The sequence below is a fragment of the Anabas testudineus genome, chromosome 6 (assembly GCF_900324465.2).
Source record: "Anabas testudineus chromosome 6, fAnaTes1.2, whole genome shotgun sequence".
Classification (NCBI taxonomy): Eukaryota; Metazoa; Chordata; class Actinopteri; order Anabantiformes; family Anabantidae; genus Anabas; species Anabas testudineus.
Window position 1 is genome coordinate 8,820,473 of NC_046615.1, and position 19,313 is coordinate 8,839,785.

The 19,313-nt window shown below is 41.0% G+C and overlaps 1 protein-coding gene across 1 annotated transcript in view; it reads left to right on the top strand.

The window, feature by feature from the left end:
- Nucleotides 1-18,956, top strand: part of abtb2b (ankyrin repeat and BTB (POZ) domain containing 2b) — a 38,489-nt gene extending 19,533 nt beyond the window's left edge. The window contains exons 2-17 of the mRNA XM_026366267.1: nt 3,809-3,958; nt 6,975-7,185; nt 12,306-12,458; nt 12,979-13,144; nt 13,323-13,412; nt 13,603-13,704; nt 13,937-14,033; nt 14,820-14,955; nt 15,321-15,598; nt 15,738-15,916; nt 16,009-16,114; nt 16,418-16,520; nt 16,632-16,719; nt 16,890-16,958; nt 17,466-17,579; nt 17,765-18,956. Coding sequence (XP_026222052.1) covers nt 3,809-3,958; nt 6,975-7,185; nt 12,306-12,458; nt 12,979-13,144; nt 13,323-13,412; nt 13,603-13,704; nt 13,937-14,033; nt 14,820-14,955; nt 15,321-15,598; nt 15,738-15,916; nt 16,009-16,114; nt 16,418-16,520; nt 16,632-16,719; nt 16,890-16,958; nt 17,466-17,579; nt 17,765-17,995 — 2,273 coding nt within the window. The 3' untranslated portion in view covers nt 17,996-18,956. The remainder of the gene's footprint in view (nt 1-3,808; nt 3,959-6,974; nt 7,186-12,305; nt 12,459-12,978; nt 13,145-13,322; nt 13,413-13,602; nt 13,705-13,936; nt 14,034-14,819; nt 14,956-15,320; nt 15,599-15,737; nt 15,917-16,008; nt 16,115-16,417; nt 16,521-16,631; nt 16,720-16,889; nt 16,959-17,465; nt 17,580-17,764) is intronic.
- Nucleotides 18,957-19,313: the final 357 nt, after the last annotated feature.

Here is a 19,313-nt window from a genome sequence, read left to right on the forward strand (position 1 = left end):
GAGTCAAGGAGAACAGCTTGTGACACTGGGAGGAGACATGAGACATTACAAGAGCAACAAGGATGACGCGTGTGGGAGAAGCCAGAGATGTGTTTATGTGTTCAATTCCAACTGTACATTTTTGGCACATTTTCCAGCCGGTCGCATTTCAAACTTGTTATGATTCCCTGACGATAAATTGAGATTTGAAATTTGGTTTGATAGCATTGTTATTATTGTGATACAACTCATACTGACACCTAATGAAAAGTGACAGCCTGACTGGGCTATGTTTCAAAAACTGGGAGCACAACAAAAGACATTTCATATGCTAGCTTGATAACGTGGCTGAGCTAAGGGGAGCAGCAATGGTTTTGAGAGACAGTTTGGATGGGCTGGAGACTGTCACAGGGTTTGTGGTAAGTTAAAGCTGTGATTTGTAGTCGGGATTCCCACACAACATTCGCAGGATCAACCTCAGAACCATAACGGCTACAAAAGAATGAATCTCTTGTGCCACTTGTCTTCCCCTGCCTCACCCTTGTCAGTCTCCGATATTCCTTGTCTTTCACCCCAGTCTCTCCTCTGCATGAGTCACCTACGTTCCATCAAAGCTGACAACCCTCAGCCCCTCTCCTCCTTAAAGCTTCTGCACTCACCCCGTCCCCTTGGTCTTATGCTCAGCACCTCACAGAGCCAGAGAAAAATGATGCATATGGTGGTGAAGCTGCCGGTGCTCATGATATTAGTGGTGATGGTGGGGACAGACCCTGGTTGGCTGGCAGGCCTACATCAGGCCCAGATGACGCAGGCTGGGGTTCAGCGGTGAGGCAAGCAACAGGGTGGAACCGTGGGAACCACTGGGAGAGCAGTGGTGTGTGAATATTTGCCACAGCTTCGAAGGAATATGGCAGAATCAGTGGATACAGCAGTATATGAAGATTTTACCTCTGTTCTATTCAAGCCTGCAAAATATAGTCTGAAAATTATTCCCTACAAATAATAAGAAAAATTAAAAGATGCATCAAATCAATTCCTGTCTGACTTGGTTAGAAGCAAAAATATGACATATCTATGAGGATAGATGGATAATGGAAATTGATCTGTTGATCTCTCAAATACTTTTTCGGCTTTCAACAGTTGCTGCTGCAAACTGAATTATTTAGACTAATTCATTATGCTGGCTTAATGTGACGCGCAGTGACACCTACTACTTTAACTTGGCGGCCAATGTAGTTATGATGACTATAAAGCATGGTGGTGTATACACGGTGTGGCTGAGCTTTTGCAGAGCGTGAGAAAGTTAGAAAGTGAGAGGTCTCTCAATTATGCAGCCATCACCATTAAAAGGATACTACGTTTTTCTACAAATGCAGACGCCTCAGAGAATGAAGGTCTTGGAGAGAGAGAGGATTCACATAATTAAAAATCTCCTGATGCCTCTCTGCTCTGCCTTTTCACAATATATAGCTAATTAGTTATAAAGGCAGAATCCAGACCATAATTGCTAAAATACCTGAAGCGATGCATCAAAGAGTTACTAACATAGCTTATATACACAGATGCATGTTTGTTTATGTTTTTGCTTACGTGGGATGTGTTGAAACGTGAACACTTGTGCAATGTGCATATTCTTTGTAGCAGTAGTTCCCTGCTAGAGGCAGCCATTTCTATTGTGTCGAGAATGGAGAGTCAGCACATATCATACAAGTCAGATTGTGCAGAGAAAGTAGGAGAGCGCGCGCCTGTGTGTGAGTGTGAGAGAGGGAGAGAGAGAGAGGAATGGGGTTTTGCTTTCTATATGAGACTGGTTTCCCTTTGGCAGCATATCTCTGCTGGAGAGGAAATATCTTTAGTTCTATCAATATGTTTTTCATTTATAAGGTACTGCTCTAGACTGAAGTGACTTTGTCCCTCTCTGCTCTGCTGTATTTTAGGAAGTCGACAAACCATGTAGCATATTTCCCTCTTACAGCAGTTGATGTACAGCCCGTCATAAAGACTGGATGACGTTTACATTCAGGACATGCATTTAATGTATGCATTTTAACACTACCTGTCTTATGGATTTAGGTTCCTTTAAGTCAAAAAACTGAATGCATATAGGTCCATACAAAGTTGACACCATTATAAAGCATATTCAGCAATACAGCAATCGAGTGCCAGTTTGATGATTCATGTGAATGTTAATGATTCAGTCTAAGGCAGTTTTACTAGGAATTTAAGGTAGTCAAAGTCTGGGCATGTCTTGGAAGCTTGTTCTAGCTTCTCACATATTTAGCCTTATCCCACCCTATTTACAGTGCAGAAAAGATGTTTCCAAGCAAGACACGTATATGTATAAGGTTTATAGTTAATGCCTGGTTGTAAAATATTCTGTCCATTATCCTCTGATTCTCAGTTGAATCTACTTTTAGGTCATGGGCTCCTCACAAGAAGAGAGTTCTATGGAGGATGGTGATAATATTTGAAAATGTTTAAAAAATATTTTTTTATTTTTTTACCACAGCACTGTAATCCTTCAGAGAAGATAGTGAGAGGACAGCTGTAGCCAGAAGCACATGGGAATGTCATTTCAGGGATGGTAGACCATTTTCTCCCTTTTGAGGGAGTAGGAAGAGTTTGAGATGGGGAGGCTTGTTTCCTCTGACTTTGTAAATAAATCACAAAGTTTCTCATTCCTCAGGCTTTGGCAGAATGTTTACCTCAAACTCCAAAGCCAAAATAAAGGTTAACCTTTGGGCATCTGACAAATATCATCAGCTACTGTATGTGCACCGCCAACAGCACACTCTAGTTCCTACACAACCACTTGTTACACTAGTCAGAGGTAATGAGGAGCAAGCAAAGAAATACTGAAAGGCAGAAAAGAGCATTTGGTATTCTCATATTTTCTTGTATCAACATGTAGCAGTTTTAGATTGAAAACAGCACGGGAAGGCACACTAGTGAAAGAACAGGATGACATCTTCAGATTATGTAAGAATGCTGTTATTTCCTTGCCTGCAGTTAGTCTGACAACCAGCTGTCATGTCGAGCATAAGAGCAAAACTGGTGTGTAGCTGTAATATATTATAATTTTGTTATCTAATTTGCTGAAGGCCAGTAAGTAATATGTATGACTTGTACTGCACGACAAGCTTGTCAGAGATGATGGGGTTTGTCTGACTAAATCTCCTGAATCTGACTGAGGGTCCATTTGAAGAGGAAATGCCAAACATGTCCCAGATTGACCCCAGATGCACCACACACCACGACAGTGGGATTGCATTACAAATGATGCTGTCGCCTCACTAGCTGCATCATGAGCTGTTTAAATTGACATTTTAAAGTCTTTGTGGATGATGTTATCAAGTTATTTGCAATATATTCCAGTTTGATCATCAGTTTTTTTTCAATGTCTCATGATCAAACACTAGGCCTTGTTGTATGTATTGCTTATGCCCATGATATTAAAGTGAAATAACTTCTTAGTAAGACTGAATTCCTACCTTTAACCATGTCTGTCTGTGTAAGACAGTGGTTTGTGTCTGATACTTGTGTATTTGTTTTGTTTGTATTAATTTTATGTCATTGTGTGGTCTGTTTATTTGTCTGATCGTGTTCAGAGTGAGGCTTATGCTCTTTTATTTGCTCTCAGTAGTGTGGCTTACGTTTTACCAGGATTATAATACTACATTGTAAATACAGCCACAGAAATTGTTTTGGGGACTTCAGTTAGAGCAGTGTGGTTACATGGTTACAGAAGTTGGCCAAGTCTGTTGGCATTCCTCACAAACTTATCGTTATAATCACAAATGCCATTCTCTCTTTTTGTTTGTCTCTATAGGTGTTTTATCTCTTCCTGCCCATTTCAGTCCGTACACAGAGAACCAGCAGACGTCTGTAGACAGCAGGGAGGATGCCTATGCACAGCTGGAGCTGAGGACGCTGGAACAGTCTCTGCTAGCTACCTGTGTGGGCAGCATCTCTGAACTAAGTGAGTACATGCAGTTCAGAAGTATGTATGTGGACCTGGATATAATCTTAACAGTCTTTTTCACAGTATTTATATAATCTGTTAGATTCCTCTGAGCTCTTTTAACAACCATAACGTAACAGTGAAGCTACAGAACATCCCTGTTATCACAGTAAATGATGAAGCAATTGCCATTTTTAAAAATACACGACCATATTCAGAATCTTCTAAACATACTTTCTTATTCTCACCTTGTTTGCTGGCTCTTGAACACAGTAAACAAGTTCTCTGCCAGACAAACTGTTATTTCAGACAGCAAAGTGCTAGGCAGAGATAATAGAATTGCTTTTTTTAATCACATTCAGTCCTAGGATATGTCCCGTCTTGTGAAAGCAGTCTCTTCTAAAAATAAGCAGTAGAATGGTTTATCTACACATGGAGCTCAAGAGAATAAAGTGATAATGCCTTTAATTGCATATGGTCTGTTTCTGGTTTGTTTTGTTGTGTCTGTGTGGATCTGAAAAAACAAACTGTCAAAAACAGATTCTCTGTTTTCCCCTGACAAGCATGTTAACATGGGAAATCATTTAGCCTCTTTATTCAGTTTATGGTCAGAGGGTCGCCGTTCCTTATAGCCAGTATGCTTTCTGTTTTATCTGTTCTCTGGTCCATGTTTTTATCTCCGCTGGAAAGTTACATTGATGGATAAGAGATTTTAGTTTCAGTTTTGAACTGTATATGTAGTGTATTTTGTACTTGGACACAGAGTGTTTCTGAGTATTTTATATAAGTTTCTCTTACCTTTCATTTTTCAGCCCTACATGTGAAATCATGTCTCTTTACATTACTGAGACTACAGTATGTAGACCTAGTCACTGAGCTTCCTTGAACATTTTTTATGTCTATTAGAATTTGAAACACACACACACACACACACACAAATGAACACATGCCTTGCCTTGTTTAACAGCCCCTTAAAAAAAGTTTAGAAAGTTAAGGGTTGATGTTTGGTATAGAGTACGTAGTGGGTAAAGCAGAGTTTGGGTGTGTAGAGGGTGGAGGATTCAGGGGAAATGAATGGAAAGTTAGCGAGGTGAGGATTGAGCTTTTCTGGCTAGGGTGAGAGGAGGAGGGATGGATCAGTATTAGGTTCAGCAGGGATAAATTTCCTTTTCTAAATGAGCTAACACTCTGCTGTTTGTTCCTCCAGCACAAGGCCACGTTCATACACCACCGTGTTAGTGAGGCATTAAGAAAGTGTACACACACTCTCCGACACAGACGCTCTCTTTCTCTCACTTGCTCAGTGGTCTCTTTGTGCCACATCTCTCTGGTGGTGTGAAACTGGGCTGTTCTGGGCAGGGCTGGCATCCTTCAGACTCAATCGTGCCTACTAACACACACATATATAAAGCCTTGTGTTCATGGATATGCATACACACAACAAAAACACAGAGGGCTTGGCATCCTGATCTGAGCCCAGAAAACCAGGCCGACACAGGAGCATCTGTACTACGCTGCTCCGTCTTGCTCGATCTCTCGACTTGACTTGGCCAGACACATGAACATATAGCGTATATAAACATTATGGATAATGCATGCAAGGAGACTAGGCGAGACTAGGAAAAAGGTTGTAACCACTAGACAGGATCTAAAGACATATTTGAAAGTTTTGTTTTCACTGGCCTTTCACTTGCTTTGTGGAAAGTATTACAATACAACCATCCAGTTAACTAAGGGAAATATTAAAGATTGGGAGTGGACTAACACAACAATCCAAAGCCTGTAAACCAGTTAGCAATCAGGGGTCATACAGAGTCTAGATCAAATTTGTGGGAACATGTTTGTGTTGAATTGCTTGACAGAATAGTCTAATCTTTTGAACCTTTTCATTATCTTGCAATCTTGACCTAAGAGGCACATGTATTCTAATATATATGCTGTAATCTAAGACAGAAGTATTTCATATCCTTCTGACCCCCGGAGCTCAGTTTAGCCCCAGGGCATGATATGGGCTGTAAAGCCCGGGTGAGACTCTCCATCTTGGGCAAGAATTCCTAAGAGACCTCCTGGAGGGAGTGTTGGTGGTGCTAAACACAAAGGAGGCCCTTCAGCTTTAAGTGGGGTCTGTTTTTAGGAGGGCTGCTCCAATCTAACCCCCCTCGAAGTGCCTCAAACCCCATGATATAGACACACGTACACACTCACACTGCTAAACTCCCCAGCCTTGGCCCCTGTGCAGCCTCCTCTTCGTGGTAATCTGGTTAGAAATTAAGCCAGTGGTAATTATAGTAAATGAGTGTTATGATCTCAAGTTCAACCTGGTTTCCCTCCGTCACACTTCCTCTCACCCCACACCCACACCCCAAATGATGATGTTATTTAGTCTTTCTGTCGTAGTTCACTGCACGTGTAGTAATTTAAATGAAGAGTTTATTCAGCTGCACATGGTTGTCCACTTTGCTCACAGTGTGATAATATGAATATTTTTTATATCTGTATCTCAGCAAGTCGTAAACTGATTTCTAGTTTTGTAACAAGACTTAAGCACAGTTTTTATTTTTCCTTTTCCCATTTGACTAACAGCCACTTACCTACTTTCCAAGCTAAGTGCAGTGACTGAACAGCGTCAATACAGTGAACGGTTCATTAGAGCCTGTGATCAACTGTGTGTCAGCTCATTAACTCCTTCAGTGATTAAACATGAATGCCTGTTTAGAGTGGACATCTAGCTGTGCTTACCGATAATGACACTAATGGGAAATACCATGAGAGATATTGTGGGTCAGCAATGAGTAAACGAGGGTAAAATGTTTGAGTGGTTTACAGCAAGAGAAAAAACCCACTGAGCAGTGAGATTTCCTGGTAGTTATAGTCCTTTAATGTGCCACTTGGCATTTGTTTCAGGACCTGAATCTACACCATTGGGAACTTTTAGCTTTAAAAAAGAATTGAGCAAATGAAATTACCCTAACTTGTTAATTATAACATATCTTTTAAACATTCTAACACTGAGCTCCTATTTCATTTTTTTCAGGTGACTTGGTGTCTCGAGCGATGCACCACATGCAGCGTCTTAGCTCAGTCCGCCCGGGGCTGAGCCCAGCCCGCTACGCTCGTCCCCAGCAGCCCGTGTCCTGGTCGCCTGACGCCCTCCACACCCTTTACTACTTCCTGCGCTGCCCACAAATGGAGTCCATGGAGAATCCCAACTTAGATCCCCCACGCATGGCACTTAGCAAGGAGAGGTAGGAGTCATGCATGACTGGACGAGAGCATTTTAGATGCTCTCCAAAATGTACCAAAGGCAGAGAAATAACAGATCTAATCTTAGATCAGTGTTTGTCATTTTGCTTTTGAACCCACACTCTGAAAATTAGTTTCATAGTATTCTCGCTTCTTCTTTTGTATAATATAATGTTTTTCTTTTATCTAACCTTTAGAAATTATTTGCTTTGCCTCATAAGGCTGAAAGAAATGTGAATAATGCCTCAATAAGTGTCCGACCTCATAAATTAGGTTCTAATCAAGTGAAAAGCTTTTTGTTTACCACCTTTCTTTTTTAGCCACTACTACCTCTGTTCATTGAGGGGCTCATTTTGCATAAGTAAATTACAGGTGAACAGGAGATTCCAGGTGTTAGTTTTAGTCTGATAGGTGTGTGAATTGCACCTTTAGGATGTGAGGGAGACTGAAGACTTGTGGTTTAAAGCACTTTAAGAGGTGTTAATGGTCTGTAATTCTGTTGGGGACTCTTCAGATCTTCCCAGGGTTGCCTTTGTAGAACAGTTATGGTAATTTTTTTTCCTTTTTAGCAGTATATCTGGTCATTCTGAAACATTTCTCTGCTAATTCGTGGTTTTAAATATGTCTTAGGAAAGTACAAACTAAGTCATGTCTCATCTGCCTAAATAAAACCCAGCGTTGAAATGTTGCACAGCATATCTGCTTACAGGAAATGACAGCGGAGTAAATACATGTAAAAGGTTTTTTGCAGTCAGTTAAACTAAGACTATTATTCATAATTGGAGTGAGAGTGTGTATGAGAAAAGTGCTTTCAGCCTGCCCACACATCTGTGTTCAGGCCTCACAGAAAAAAACACCTTATATGTGTAAAAGTTAAATACACTTTCTAAATTGATGCAATGAGCCCTGTCAATTTAGCACTTAAACATATGAATGAGATCTTTTAAAATCAAATCAGCATCTTCTCTTACCTAAACACACATACAGTAGATACACATGCCTGCATGTGAATGCACTTTGCATCAGCTGTCTGCTACACATGTGACTGTTTCTTCAAAGTCCTCAGATGTTTTTAATGCTGGGTGTTTATCAGCCTGTTTCTGTGTGTACAGAATTAAATGATTTCACATCCTGCTATAATGTACCCTTTGGAACATCTGCAACTGTGTTTCTTTCTAGACGTCTACTTGCTTTGCATTGTGTCTGTGCCACTCAGTGTAAGTGTGGTTGCCTGTTAATGGTAACATGCAGGACAGACTCAGGTGGTAGAGTAGAGCAGTGCAAAGCTGGTTGTGATTACAATGCAACTGCCTGGCAACTGACTTCTCTCCTTCAAGGGGCCTCTCCAGCTCTCTGGATCACTTTCTGTTGAAAGCTTTATAAAATTATTGGTGGAAACCCAAAACCACTAAATCTGTGTGGGCCACATCATCAAATATTATAGGGAGTCTGGTGAGAGCCCTATTGCAGAATCTACTACGACTACGAGAGATGTCCTTTTGTTATGGCCCTTTAAAGCTGGTGCTTAGTTGTGAGTGATGATCTTCTATTCGAGTATTAGACTGCATAAGGTGTGGGAGGGCAGTATTTTATTAGTACTAGTATTTTAGTAGTAAAATTACTAGTCTGTCCACCAAAAAGGAGCCCTTCCAAACACCCCTCTAAACTGACTGCCCCAACTCTTCTGCTATCTTCAGTGGATGGAAGGCAGCACTAATGGATAGATGTGTTTCTGTGATAAGACAGAGCCAGTGGAGCTTACTTCTAACCACAGATACAGCAGATATGGTTACATTTCCCTATATAGACCCTTAATGAGGGTAATCTGACGCTAGATCAGTGGTTAAGCTTGACCTTTTATAGCCTATGCTGAGGTCTGCTTTAACATATGACTGAAGTTTGTTCCAACATGAACTCAATTACTGGCTTCATAAAGGACATAAAGGACAGATGGGCCCAGTGTAGCATGTGTGATGTTGCCTCCTGAAGAGAATAGCCTTTGCTTTTTATGTTGGACAGGTTAGAGTTCAAACACACCTGACCACAATCTGAGCTGCTTTTCATTTTAATAGCGGCCAGGTGGTGGTGAGAAACATTTATATGTGTGTGTGTGTGTGTGTGTGTGTGTGAACAATGTGTGCGAGAGTTTGTGTATGTATGTCTGTGTATGCGCGTGTGTGTGTGTGTGTGTATGCGTGTGTGCGTGTCTACATCCTGCTGTTCTCAGTGTGCAGTCTTAGCATGTCGGGTCAGTAGGCTACCCAGACGTGCTATCTAGTTTCAGTGTTAACAGGCGTCTTAGCTTTGATGTTGTACTGACTCTCTAGCGGAGTTAAAGTTTGTGTTTCAGGCTCAGGGGCATAACCCAGACACAGGGGTCAGATAGGAGGTGTCTTGGGGGGAGTGGTTCAGATATAGGGAGAAGGGGAAAGGAGGAGAGATTAATTGAAGGATAGGAGCCAGAGCTGTGTGGGTACAGACATGCTCCATCTGTATGACATTGTGGTTCACTGGCGAAGGTGTCTACACACATATGGCCTCAGTTGATTTGTGCAGTTGCATATTTTAATGTATATCCTCTTCACACAACTAACCACAGACACACACAACATTAAATGCTAATTGGTATAAAACTCCAACTGAAAGTATTTTAATGGAAAACCACTTTTTCAGACCATGAACAGTAAACGCCACCCTGGTTACTACGCAGCATTTCGTTTTTTTCCCATTAAAACACTGTGTAAAATGCTGATTGTTAAGTACAAAGAAACACTCTCTGATGGATCAATGTGCGTTAAACGTTAAAAGCTCGACACGGCTGATTGAAGCTGCTTTAGTTCTGCATTAGTGCCAGTGTACGTGGCTGGAAGCAAACAAAGTAGCAGGATGGATGCCTTGTGGCGTTCGAGAAGCCAGGCGTATACACAAATACACACATGAATGGAACAGACACACACTGCCCAATTTGTGTTGAGTGGAGGCCATTAACAAGGGTATCAACATTGATTTCCAGGCCCACTGCTCCTCCTCTTCACAGAAGCACAACTTTCTTATCACTCTGCAGCACATCCAAGGCACTGTGCCCAAACTGCTGCCAAACCCCCCTGCTCATCTCGACACAACCCACCTGCCTCCCAGCCGTTTCCCAAACATTCAAACCTATCACCTATGAGTTCATTCCCTCCTCCTCCACTAGCCCATCAGCCTGATTAATCATTCCCCTCTCCCCTTCCTCCTCCTCCTCCCCCTCCTCCTCCTCCTCCTCCAGCTCATTGTCTGCTTGTTTAAGTGTCAAGCCTGTGTGACGGCATGATCCTCCTCCTGTCTGATCCCAGACTGATAAAGTACAGAAGCATCATCTGACATCAAAGCCAGAATATAAAATAACACTTCCACTTCAAGTTAGCTGCACGTTCCTAAAATCAAAAAACGTTGACATTTAGATGATTGTTTAATTATTTCAAGGCCTAAATATAATATGACTGCAGTATAGTCATTAAAGATCAGTTAATGCAGAATAGTGGATGGAATCATAAATATGAAAAAAGTTTTTATTTGTTTCTGCTTTATTAACCACAGTTGTATTTAGCAACCATCTTCCTGATCATTTATTTTTTTATCCTGTAGTTATGAAAAGCTTTCATTAGCTATGTTCAATCAAAAATAGTTTGTACATACATGTTGTTGGTAAATTAGCTACACTTTATCTTAAGTAAGGTATTAAAAAGTCTGCCAATATAATGGAAATGAGCCACTTTACAATATACATTATTAACGAAGCCCTGATGAATGAGAGAGTGCTGTTGTGCCGTAGTAGCCGTTCTGTGGGCCGAGTGCTTATTAACAGTAACCACCATCGTTGGATGCTTTTGGTTTCATCTGTATTCATGATATGCACTGCAGTGTTTGCTTCTCCTTAGAAGAAAGATGAAGCTACTGCTAAGAATAACGTCACAGCAGGAGAACGGCAGCTTAGTAACTTATAAAAACACAAAGCTAGTGTTCAAACAATCATTAACACACACTGGATGAGGCCTCATAGGGTCAGAAGCAAACAACAGCGACACTCATGATAACATGTCATTGTTAACAGCACAATCTATGCACGTAAGGTGAGAGAAAGGCACAGACAGGGCAGATAACTGGCTAGACGTGGTGCAGACAGCACTGGTGGTTCTAATGAGATTTAAAAGAATAGGTGTGGAGGACAATGTAGAAGGAAAGAGAGGAAACAAGTAAATATTTCAGATGATTTCAGAATACCACATCCACAAATACCACAAAAAACCTAATGATCTGCTCTCTTTTATTCTTCTCAAAGTTTTTCCATGGTTAAGGACATTTTTGTGTTTTTCCTTCAGGCTCAGGTCAATTTTATCTGTCATTTCTATTTTTATCATGTCGTCTGTTTCATTTAGATCCTTTGTCCTTGTTTTGTTTTTTTTATCTTCCCCCGATTTAGATCTAAGAATCTGTCTAACAATGTCAAGGTTCTGCACACTGCTCCCTCAGGTAGTTTGTTCAGATACAGCGGATTTAAAAATAGTCTAATTATTCAGAAGCTGCTGTATACTGTATAGTTTACTGTTTATCAAACCACAGCGCGAATGAGAGTTCTGTTCTCTGCCATCAAGAAAGCACAACCTGGCAACCAACGTATAAACACTAGTCATACATCTGTTACTTGAGAGTGTGTGCTTGGAGGTATGATGACTTTAAAGGAGAAAGCCAACTGTTTATGGTGTGTAGAAACTGGCAAGTGTGTGCGATTAGTCCAAGTGAGGGGCTCTGTGCAGCAGTGTGCGTGCATGTGTATGTGTGACTCACTGTATACTGGTCATTGTGAGGTACCGTCCAGACACAGATAAGTCATCTAATGATTTATGAGTTCCCTGTCAGCATTACTAAATCATGAGTGTTAAAGAAAGCCTCTACTTTCAACACTGGGAGCACTGTGTCTTACACAAACAGTTTGATTTAGCACCGTACACTGTTTACTTGCACATTTACAGCACATGTACATTACAGTTTACAAACACAGGTTTCTGTCAGTTATTAGCTGTGTTAAAGATTTCCAGTGTTCATGGTAGTAATTGAATTATTTAATTTTTTCTGTTTGCAGGCCATTCTTGCTGCTGCCACCTCTGATGGAGTGGATGAGAGTGGCCATAGTTCACGCTGAGCATCGCAGGAGTTTATTGGTGGACAGCGATGATGTCAGACAGACTGCCAGGCTTCTCCTTCCAGGGCTGGACTGTGAACCAAGACAGCTGAAGTAAATGAGAGCACGCACATGCACTTTTTTTTAGTTGGACTTGGCCATGTACAGCTACATACTTACATAAAACTCTGTGTAATTATGAGGTCAGTTTAATTAGTTGAAAAGAAGTTAAACGTAATTGCTAAGACACTGTCATACTTTCAGATGTGTGTTTCCTTTTACCATGCTTTTCCTGTAGCCATGGATTGCAGGCTTGTAATTTAATTGGTTCTCACTAACACATTATTACACACTGTATACAGTAGATGAATGATACACTGACTGACTCTCATGTGGCTCATCAACCTTTTCATGAATATACCATCACTTCTAAACATTAGCATCTGATGTAAATATACAATGTGCATGAGCCTCAAGTAGACTGACACAAATTATTGTAGCTTATTATGTCTGATGTTTGATCTGTCTAGCTAGAGAACAGAAGTGTGTCTTCTCACACTCAGCCAGCTACCTCTCCCAAACTAAAGGTGAACCGGCTAGTCATAAACTTCCTCTTTCATTGTCTCTCTATCAGGCCTGAATGTTGCTTTAGTTCCTTCAAGCGTCTGGATTCTAAAGCCGCAACAGACAAGTTCCATCTAGATTTGGGCTTTCGGATGCTAAACTGTGGACGCACAGATCTCATTGGCCAAGCCATCGATCTGCTGGGGCCTGATGGGGTCAACAGTATGGATGACCAGGTACTGAATGTCTCTTTTTGTATGCATGACATGTGTTGAGAGGAAGAGTGTAGCACTATACATGGAACATCACAGCCACTAATCATTAAAAGCATTTTGTGTGTATGTTTGTGTGTGTTTGTGTTTATGTGTATGTTTCTCCGATTTCACCCTTTTTTATTTTTTGCTTGTCACTCAGGGAATGACCCCTCTGATGTATGCCTGTGCAGCTGGAGATGAGGCCCTAGTCCAGATGTTAATTGATGCTGGGGCCAACCTTGACGTGGCGGTATGTATGCTTTAAACTAATTCAACAGATCAACAGATTTACTGCATTTAAATCCTACACAAGAGCAGACCTCTACTCTAGAGGGATGTATCAATTTTAAAACATCACATTCACACAGGCGAGAATGACGTATGTCATATTTTTATTGTGTTTTGTTGGTGTGTAACACTGATTTGTCGTGTGCTGCCAGGTTCCACCCTGCTCTCCAAAGCACCCGTCTGTGCATCCTGACAGTCGACACTGGGCAGCTCTCACCTACGCTGTGCTGCATGGGCACATCTCTGTGGTGCAGGTAGGATAAGACACATACCCACCATCAGATTTAGCTAGTGTACGAACCCACGATTTGATATTATACGTCGATGCTTTTTACTGAAAGGGAAATAAACAATAACAGCAAGTTACACACAGTTAACAGAGTAAACTATGGATGAAGCAAAGAAGTGGATTGACAACTAGAATCTCGAGAATGAGTTACAGCATAGCAAACATGACTTAATCTAACAGACATGGTGTCTTTACAGCTTCTTTTAGATGCAGGGGCCAATGTGGAGGGGGCTGCAGTCCGCAATGGACAGGAGAGCACAGCAGACACCCCACTGCAGCTGGCTTCAGCAGCAGGTGCGCATACACACTCGCACACACGTGCACACACAATACAACAGAAGGCGCAGCTGATGTTACAGTACTTAGTTGGTTTGTGTTCTGCTCTGATTTATAGAACCTAAATTACTACTTACTACTAAATTATACAGTCATAAAGTCACTAGGAGGGTCAAGTAGAGGAAGAAATGAACGAACAAGAGCCACTGTAATCATGTTCAGCAAAAGAACTTATAATAATAAATAACTTATAATAATAATAATTCAGTAATTCTGATAATTATCAATCATAAATATGTAATGTGCTAGTTTTCCAAAAGACCACCATGGGTGACATAGGGTTGAATTGTGAATGGCACATGGGCTGGAGGAATGAGGAAATGAAAGGGTAAATTAGAGCACAGCATGAGGACCAGAGTGCTGCCTGTGGTTGTTTAGAAGCCTCTGGGCAGCATTCCTCTGCGGGATCATCTGAAAGCCACACATAGCTCTAGTAAAAGAGACACATGCGCTACATAGCAGCAATGACAGAGTGTAAATAGTGCTTAATATAATTGTGTTAGTTTGAAAGTGTTAAATAAAAGTATGATAAAACTTCAATTGGTCCCAGAGGTAAAATGTAATCACTGCTGCAGTAATTGTAGTATAAGTATACAAATTAATTATAAAACAAGCAATACAAATATTAAAAACCATTAAAACACAAGGAGAGTGGATTATCAGCACATGTGGGTGTGTATAAAATGAACATACCATGTTTGATACTGTTAAAATATTCTATTTATGTGTTTGTGTGCTTCCCAGGCAACTACGAGATGGTCAGTTTGCTCCTGGCACGAGGCGCTGACCCCTTATCAAAGACCCACAATGGAAATGCCCTAACATCCTCTCTCTATGAAGACATGAACTGCTTCAGCCATGCTGCCGCTCATGGACACAGGTACTTTTGAGCTGAGCAGAGCATTTGTTTTGCATGTTATACAATAAAAGTATACAAAACTCTGAAATCGCTCTAAAATGTGAGTTCAGGTCTCCCGCAAGTCTGAGTCCATCTGTCTCTGAACACTAAATGCGATCGTAAACCTCTCCACCTGTTCACTGTGTGTATGTGTGAACATGATGTAGACTCAACACTTCACATTCCACAGTGAGGGCAACAGATTATGTCGTCTTAGAGGAGGGTGCAGAGTCACAGAAGTGAATGTATGTGTTGCAGTCTGTGCGTATCGTAATGTCTTCATGCTTTCTTCCTCTGTTCTTTCCTTCTGTGCATGTGCATCTTCTACCTCCCATTTATCTTATCAGGAACGTGCTGAGAAAGCTACTGACTCAGCCCCAGCAAGTCAAAGAGGATGTCCTGTCTCTGGAGGAGATCTTAGCAGAGGGGGTGGAGGGTGAAGAAGCCGGGATCTGCCCTTTCCTCTCTCCCTCCCCTCACCCCACGCCCTCCACTGGCCCCGGGGCCCCGCCAGAAGCGGGCATACCCAGGCTCTGCAAAGCCAGGATGAAAGCTCTGCAAGAGGCCAGTTACTACAGCGCAGAGCACGGCTACCTGGATGTCACCATGGAGCTACGAGCCATGGGTAACTATTGAAAATGAGAAGCTACAATTCTAAGGGGCTATCCTTTCAATAAAGTATTGATCAGATAGCAAGAAGAAGAAGAGCTTTTCAGTTAGCGTTTACTTCAACAAACATCAACAAATTTCTTCTTTCTAATCAGGTGTACCATGGAAACTGCATGTGTGGCTAGAATCTCTGCGTTGTGCCCAGCAGCAGTCCAGAGCAGGAGTCACCCTTTCTCTGCTCAGAGAGTTCACCACAATCAGAGAAGAAGACTACTGTGAGGAGTTAGTCACCCTAGGCCTGCCCCTAATGTTCAATATCCTACGTACCACCAAGGTAACATCTAAATGTAGCCTCGTTATGTCTGCTTGTCTTCCTTTTCATGTTGTCACAGAGTAATAAAATGCCCCTCTCCCTCTTTCCTCTAGAATGATGCCATTATACAGCAGTTGGCGGCTATTTTTAGTCACTGTTTTGGCCCAGCACCCCTTCCAGCCGTTCCTGAGATGAAGGCAACTCTTTCAGCACAATTGGGTAAGTAAACCATTCGTATTATCTTTTTCTTATATGTATATAAACATACACAGCATATTATAGACTAATCAGTTATTTTGTTATTTGGCCAATACAATTACAGAAAATACTGAAAATCTCCATCAGTTTCTTAAAGACCAAGGTGCTTGAAACATTATTTAAATTGTTAAGCATTAAAGTATTAGAATAGATGCTCATTCATTTACAGTTAATTGACTCAAACTGAGGCCAAGTGTTTCAACTTCACTGTTACAAGAAAGCTCTGAATGGAGTTTTGAGGAGATGTTGGTGTTTTTTCTACAGATCCCCACTTCTTAAATAACCAGGAGATGTCAGATGTGACATTTGTGGTGGAGGGGAAACCGTTCTACGGCCACAGAGTCCTGCTGATCACTGCTTCTGACAGGTGAGTGCAGACAGGTTCACAGTGTACAGACAAAGATACAGTACATACTGTTTGCAGACTTGTCTTTTTGAGATGTTTTGGATTTTGAGGGCAATTTCTATTTTCTTTTAGATTCAAGTCCCTGTTGGCCTTCTCTGGACCAGATGGAAGTCTCATCAAGGAAATTGAGATCAATGATGTCAAGTACCACATTTTCCAGGTAGGAAATGTACCATTTATTTATCAGAATAGCATTTCCTGTGTCTTATAAGAATTAATCAAGCTTGATGGTAAGCTGAAGACACCTTTGGTCACTGTATGACAAAACACGATAAATTATTTAGTGCTCTTACTGTACTGACTCCAAAATGAAAACTTTCATCTGTGTAGATGATGATGTCATATCTGTACTGCGGGGGAACAGAGTCACTGAAAACAAAGGTTTCCGACTTGTTGGAGGTGAGAAACACTAAACACTAAACACACACACACACACACACACACACACACACACACACACCATCTGTCTGGGTAGTTGTGAAACATTTTACATTAGAAATCCCCAGGGGTTGGCATTTCCTGTTTTCAAGTTAACATGATAAATCTCATAAACCCACCATAACACTAAACTAGATCAGAATTAAACAATCATATTACTTAACAAGTGAGCATATGACAGCTGTAAAACTCTACTGGAACTCAAAAGAACAATGAATATACTTGAAACGCCAATCACAGAGCTCGATTGCAAAAAAGTGTTAAACTGTTTGATTACAGTATTTAATAAAATTCAACCAATGTTCAACACTTCTAGATAATTGAAGATTAGGTAAACTAGGAACCTATTTATCTAACAATGATATGCTAAATCTCATGCCAGGCTCTTTCATTATGTATTATTATATACTTTGGACTTCTGTGTGTTATTAAAGGACAGTGGTGACATTTGTGTGTTTTCTCCTGCAGTTGCTGACAGCTGCCAGTTTGTTCCAGCTGAGGGCGCTACAAAGACACTGTGAACTCATCTGCTCTCAGCACATCAACCTGGACAACGCAGTTAGCATCTACAAAACAGCCAAGGTAACAAAAACACACACACACACTGCAAATTGCAAATTAGTACAGAAAACTTACTCTACATAGAAGAGTTAAGTTAGGAGAGATCTTGCATGGATACAAACCTTGAGGGGATTAAAAGGACATGTAATACACCTTATCTTACAGACGAGCATTTTCAAAATATTTTTCTTTTCTTTTTTTTCCAGGCCCATGGTTCGGTGGAGTTGTGTTCATTCTGTGAAGGCTACTTCTTGCAGCAGATGTCCGCTCTGCTGGAGAGAGAGAGCTTCAGGAGCCTCCTTCTGGGACCCCCTGGCGCTCGACAAGGGAACAGCACATCTATGCTGGTACACAGCCGAGGAGAGTCGCCTCTGGAGGAGCTGGAGACCACACTGGCTCAACGACTACGCTCTCTCTATGTCACCTCCCGAGTCTAAGGACAGCCAAATGGATGCTGACGAGAGAAAGGACACAAGCAAAAGAACAGGACAGTGAGAGCACAAGTTTTCATGTTATCACTGATACAGGATTGGATCTTTGGAGGCTGTGTTTTTTTTAACATCTGATCCTGGCTGTGGTAACAAGCAACTTCCACAGTACTTTGACCCTGGCATGCAGGTCAGGGAGATGTTTGGCAACAGTGAGACTTTGCTCTATGGAAAATGCAGTGTTTCATTTTTTAGCACTCTTATTGCCGTGTACAGCACGTTTATGAAGAAATAAATTGGACAATGTGGGTTTTTCTCTAAGGCTCAGGAAGCTTAGATGGAGACTCACTGGATGGATGCAACAGGTCGCAACTCTGAATCGTGAAACACTGCTGCCCTCTCATGGAGAAAACTGGCAAAATAAATAATTGACTAGAAGGATTGGGATCAATGTTGCCCCCTGGTGACTGAAGACTGAAGCTATGTAAAGTCACAACTGACTGAAGCATCCATTGAAGAATAGAGTGAGGCGGCCATGCTGGACTTTTGGCTTTGTCCCATTTTAGCTAATAATGCAGAGTGGGAGGATGGAAGTAGACTCCTTGCCTCCAACATTCACGTAAACTAGAGATGAACAAATGTACTTTTTAATTGTAACTGTGTTTTTTATTTTCCATTTAAAAAAAAGTTAGACTGGAGAAACGCTACACTTGCTACAAGCGTGGGATGGACATTTTCTATTTAATGTGGGGGGAAAAAAAGATGTGAGAGTATTTAATGGGTTGCTCCCTATTTTATTGTGTTTTTAATCCAAGCTAATTATTAATATTATTGTTTTTAAAAAGTTGCTTTTGTGTAATTGTTTTTCCAGTTAATAAAGCTTACCTCTACACAGGTACAGCAGAGGAATCTGACATTGGACATAAAGCCTGTTTTAATACTGCACATTGTAATAAACCTGGTAAACGAGCCTCATCATTTTTACTAGTACACCTTTTTATTATTATTTATTATTGCCACTGTGAAAACTGGTTTAGACTCACCTTATATCAGGAAAGCATCAACATGGAAGCCATGACATAACATATAATAAATGAATACAATAAAAAGAAATATTTGTATAGGAACAAACCTGTGGAAAGAGCTGTAGCATCTCATATGCACTTTACTATTTAGAAAATGCTGAGGATGTTAGAGCTTTAAAACAATATGACTGCTTCTGGTTTGCACTTTACCCACAGGCTACATGTTAAAGTACAAAGAAGGAAAACAAACACACCATAACTGAATGAGTTTATTTGTTTCAGCACTGAAGATGCTCACAGTT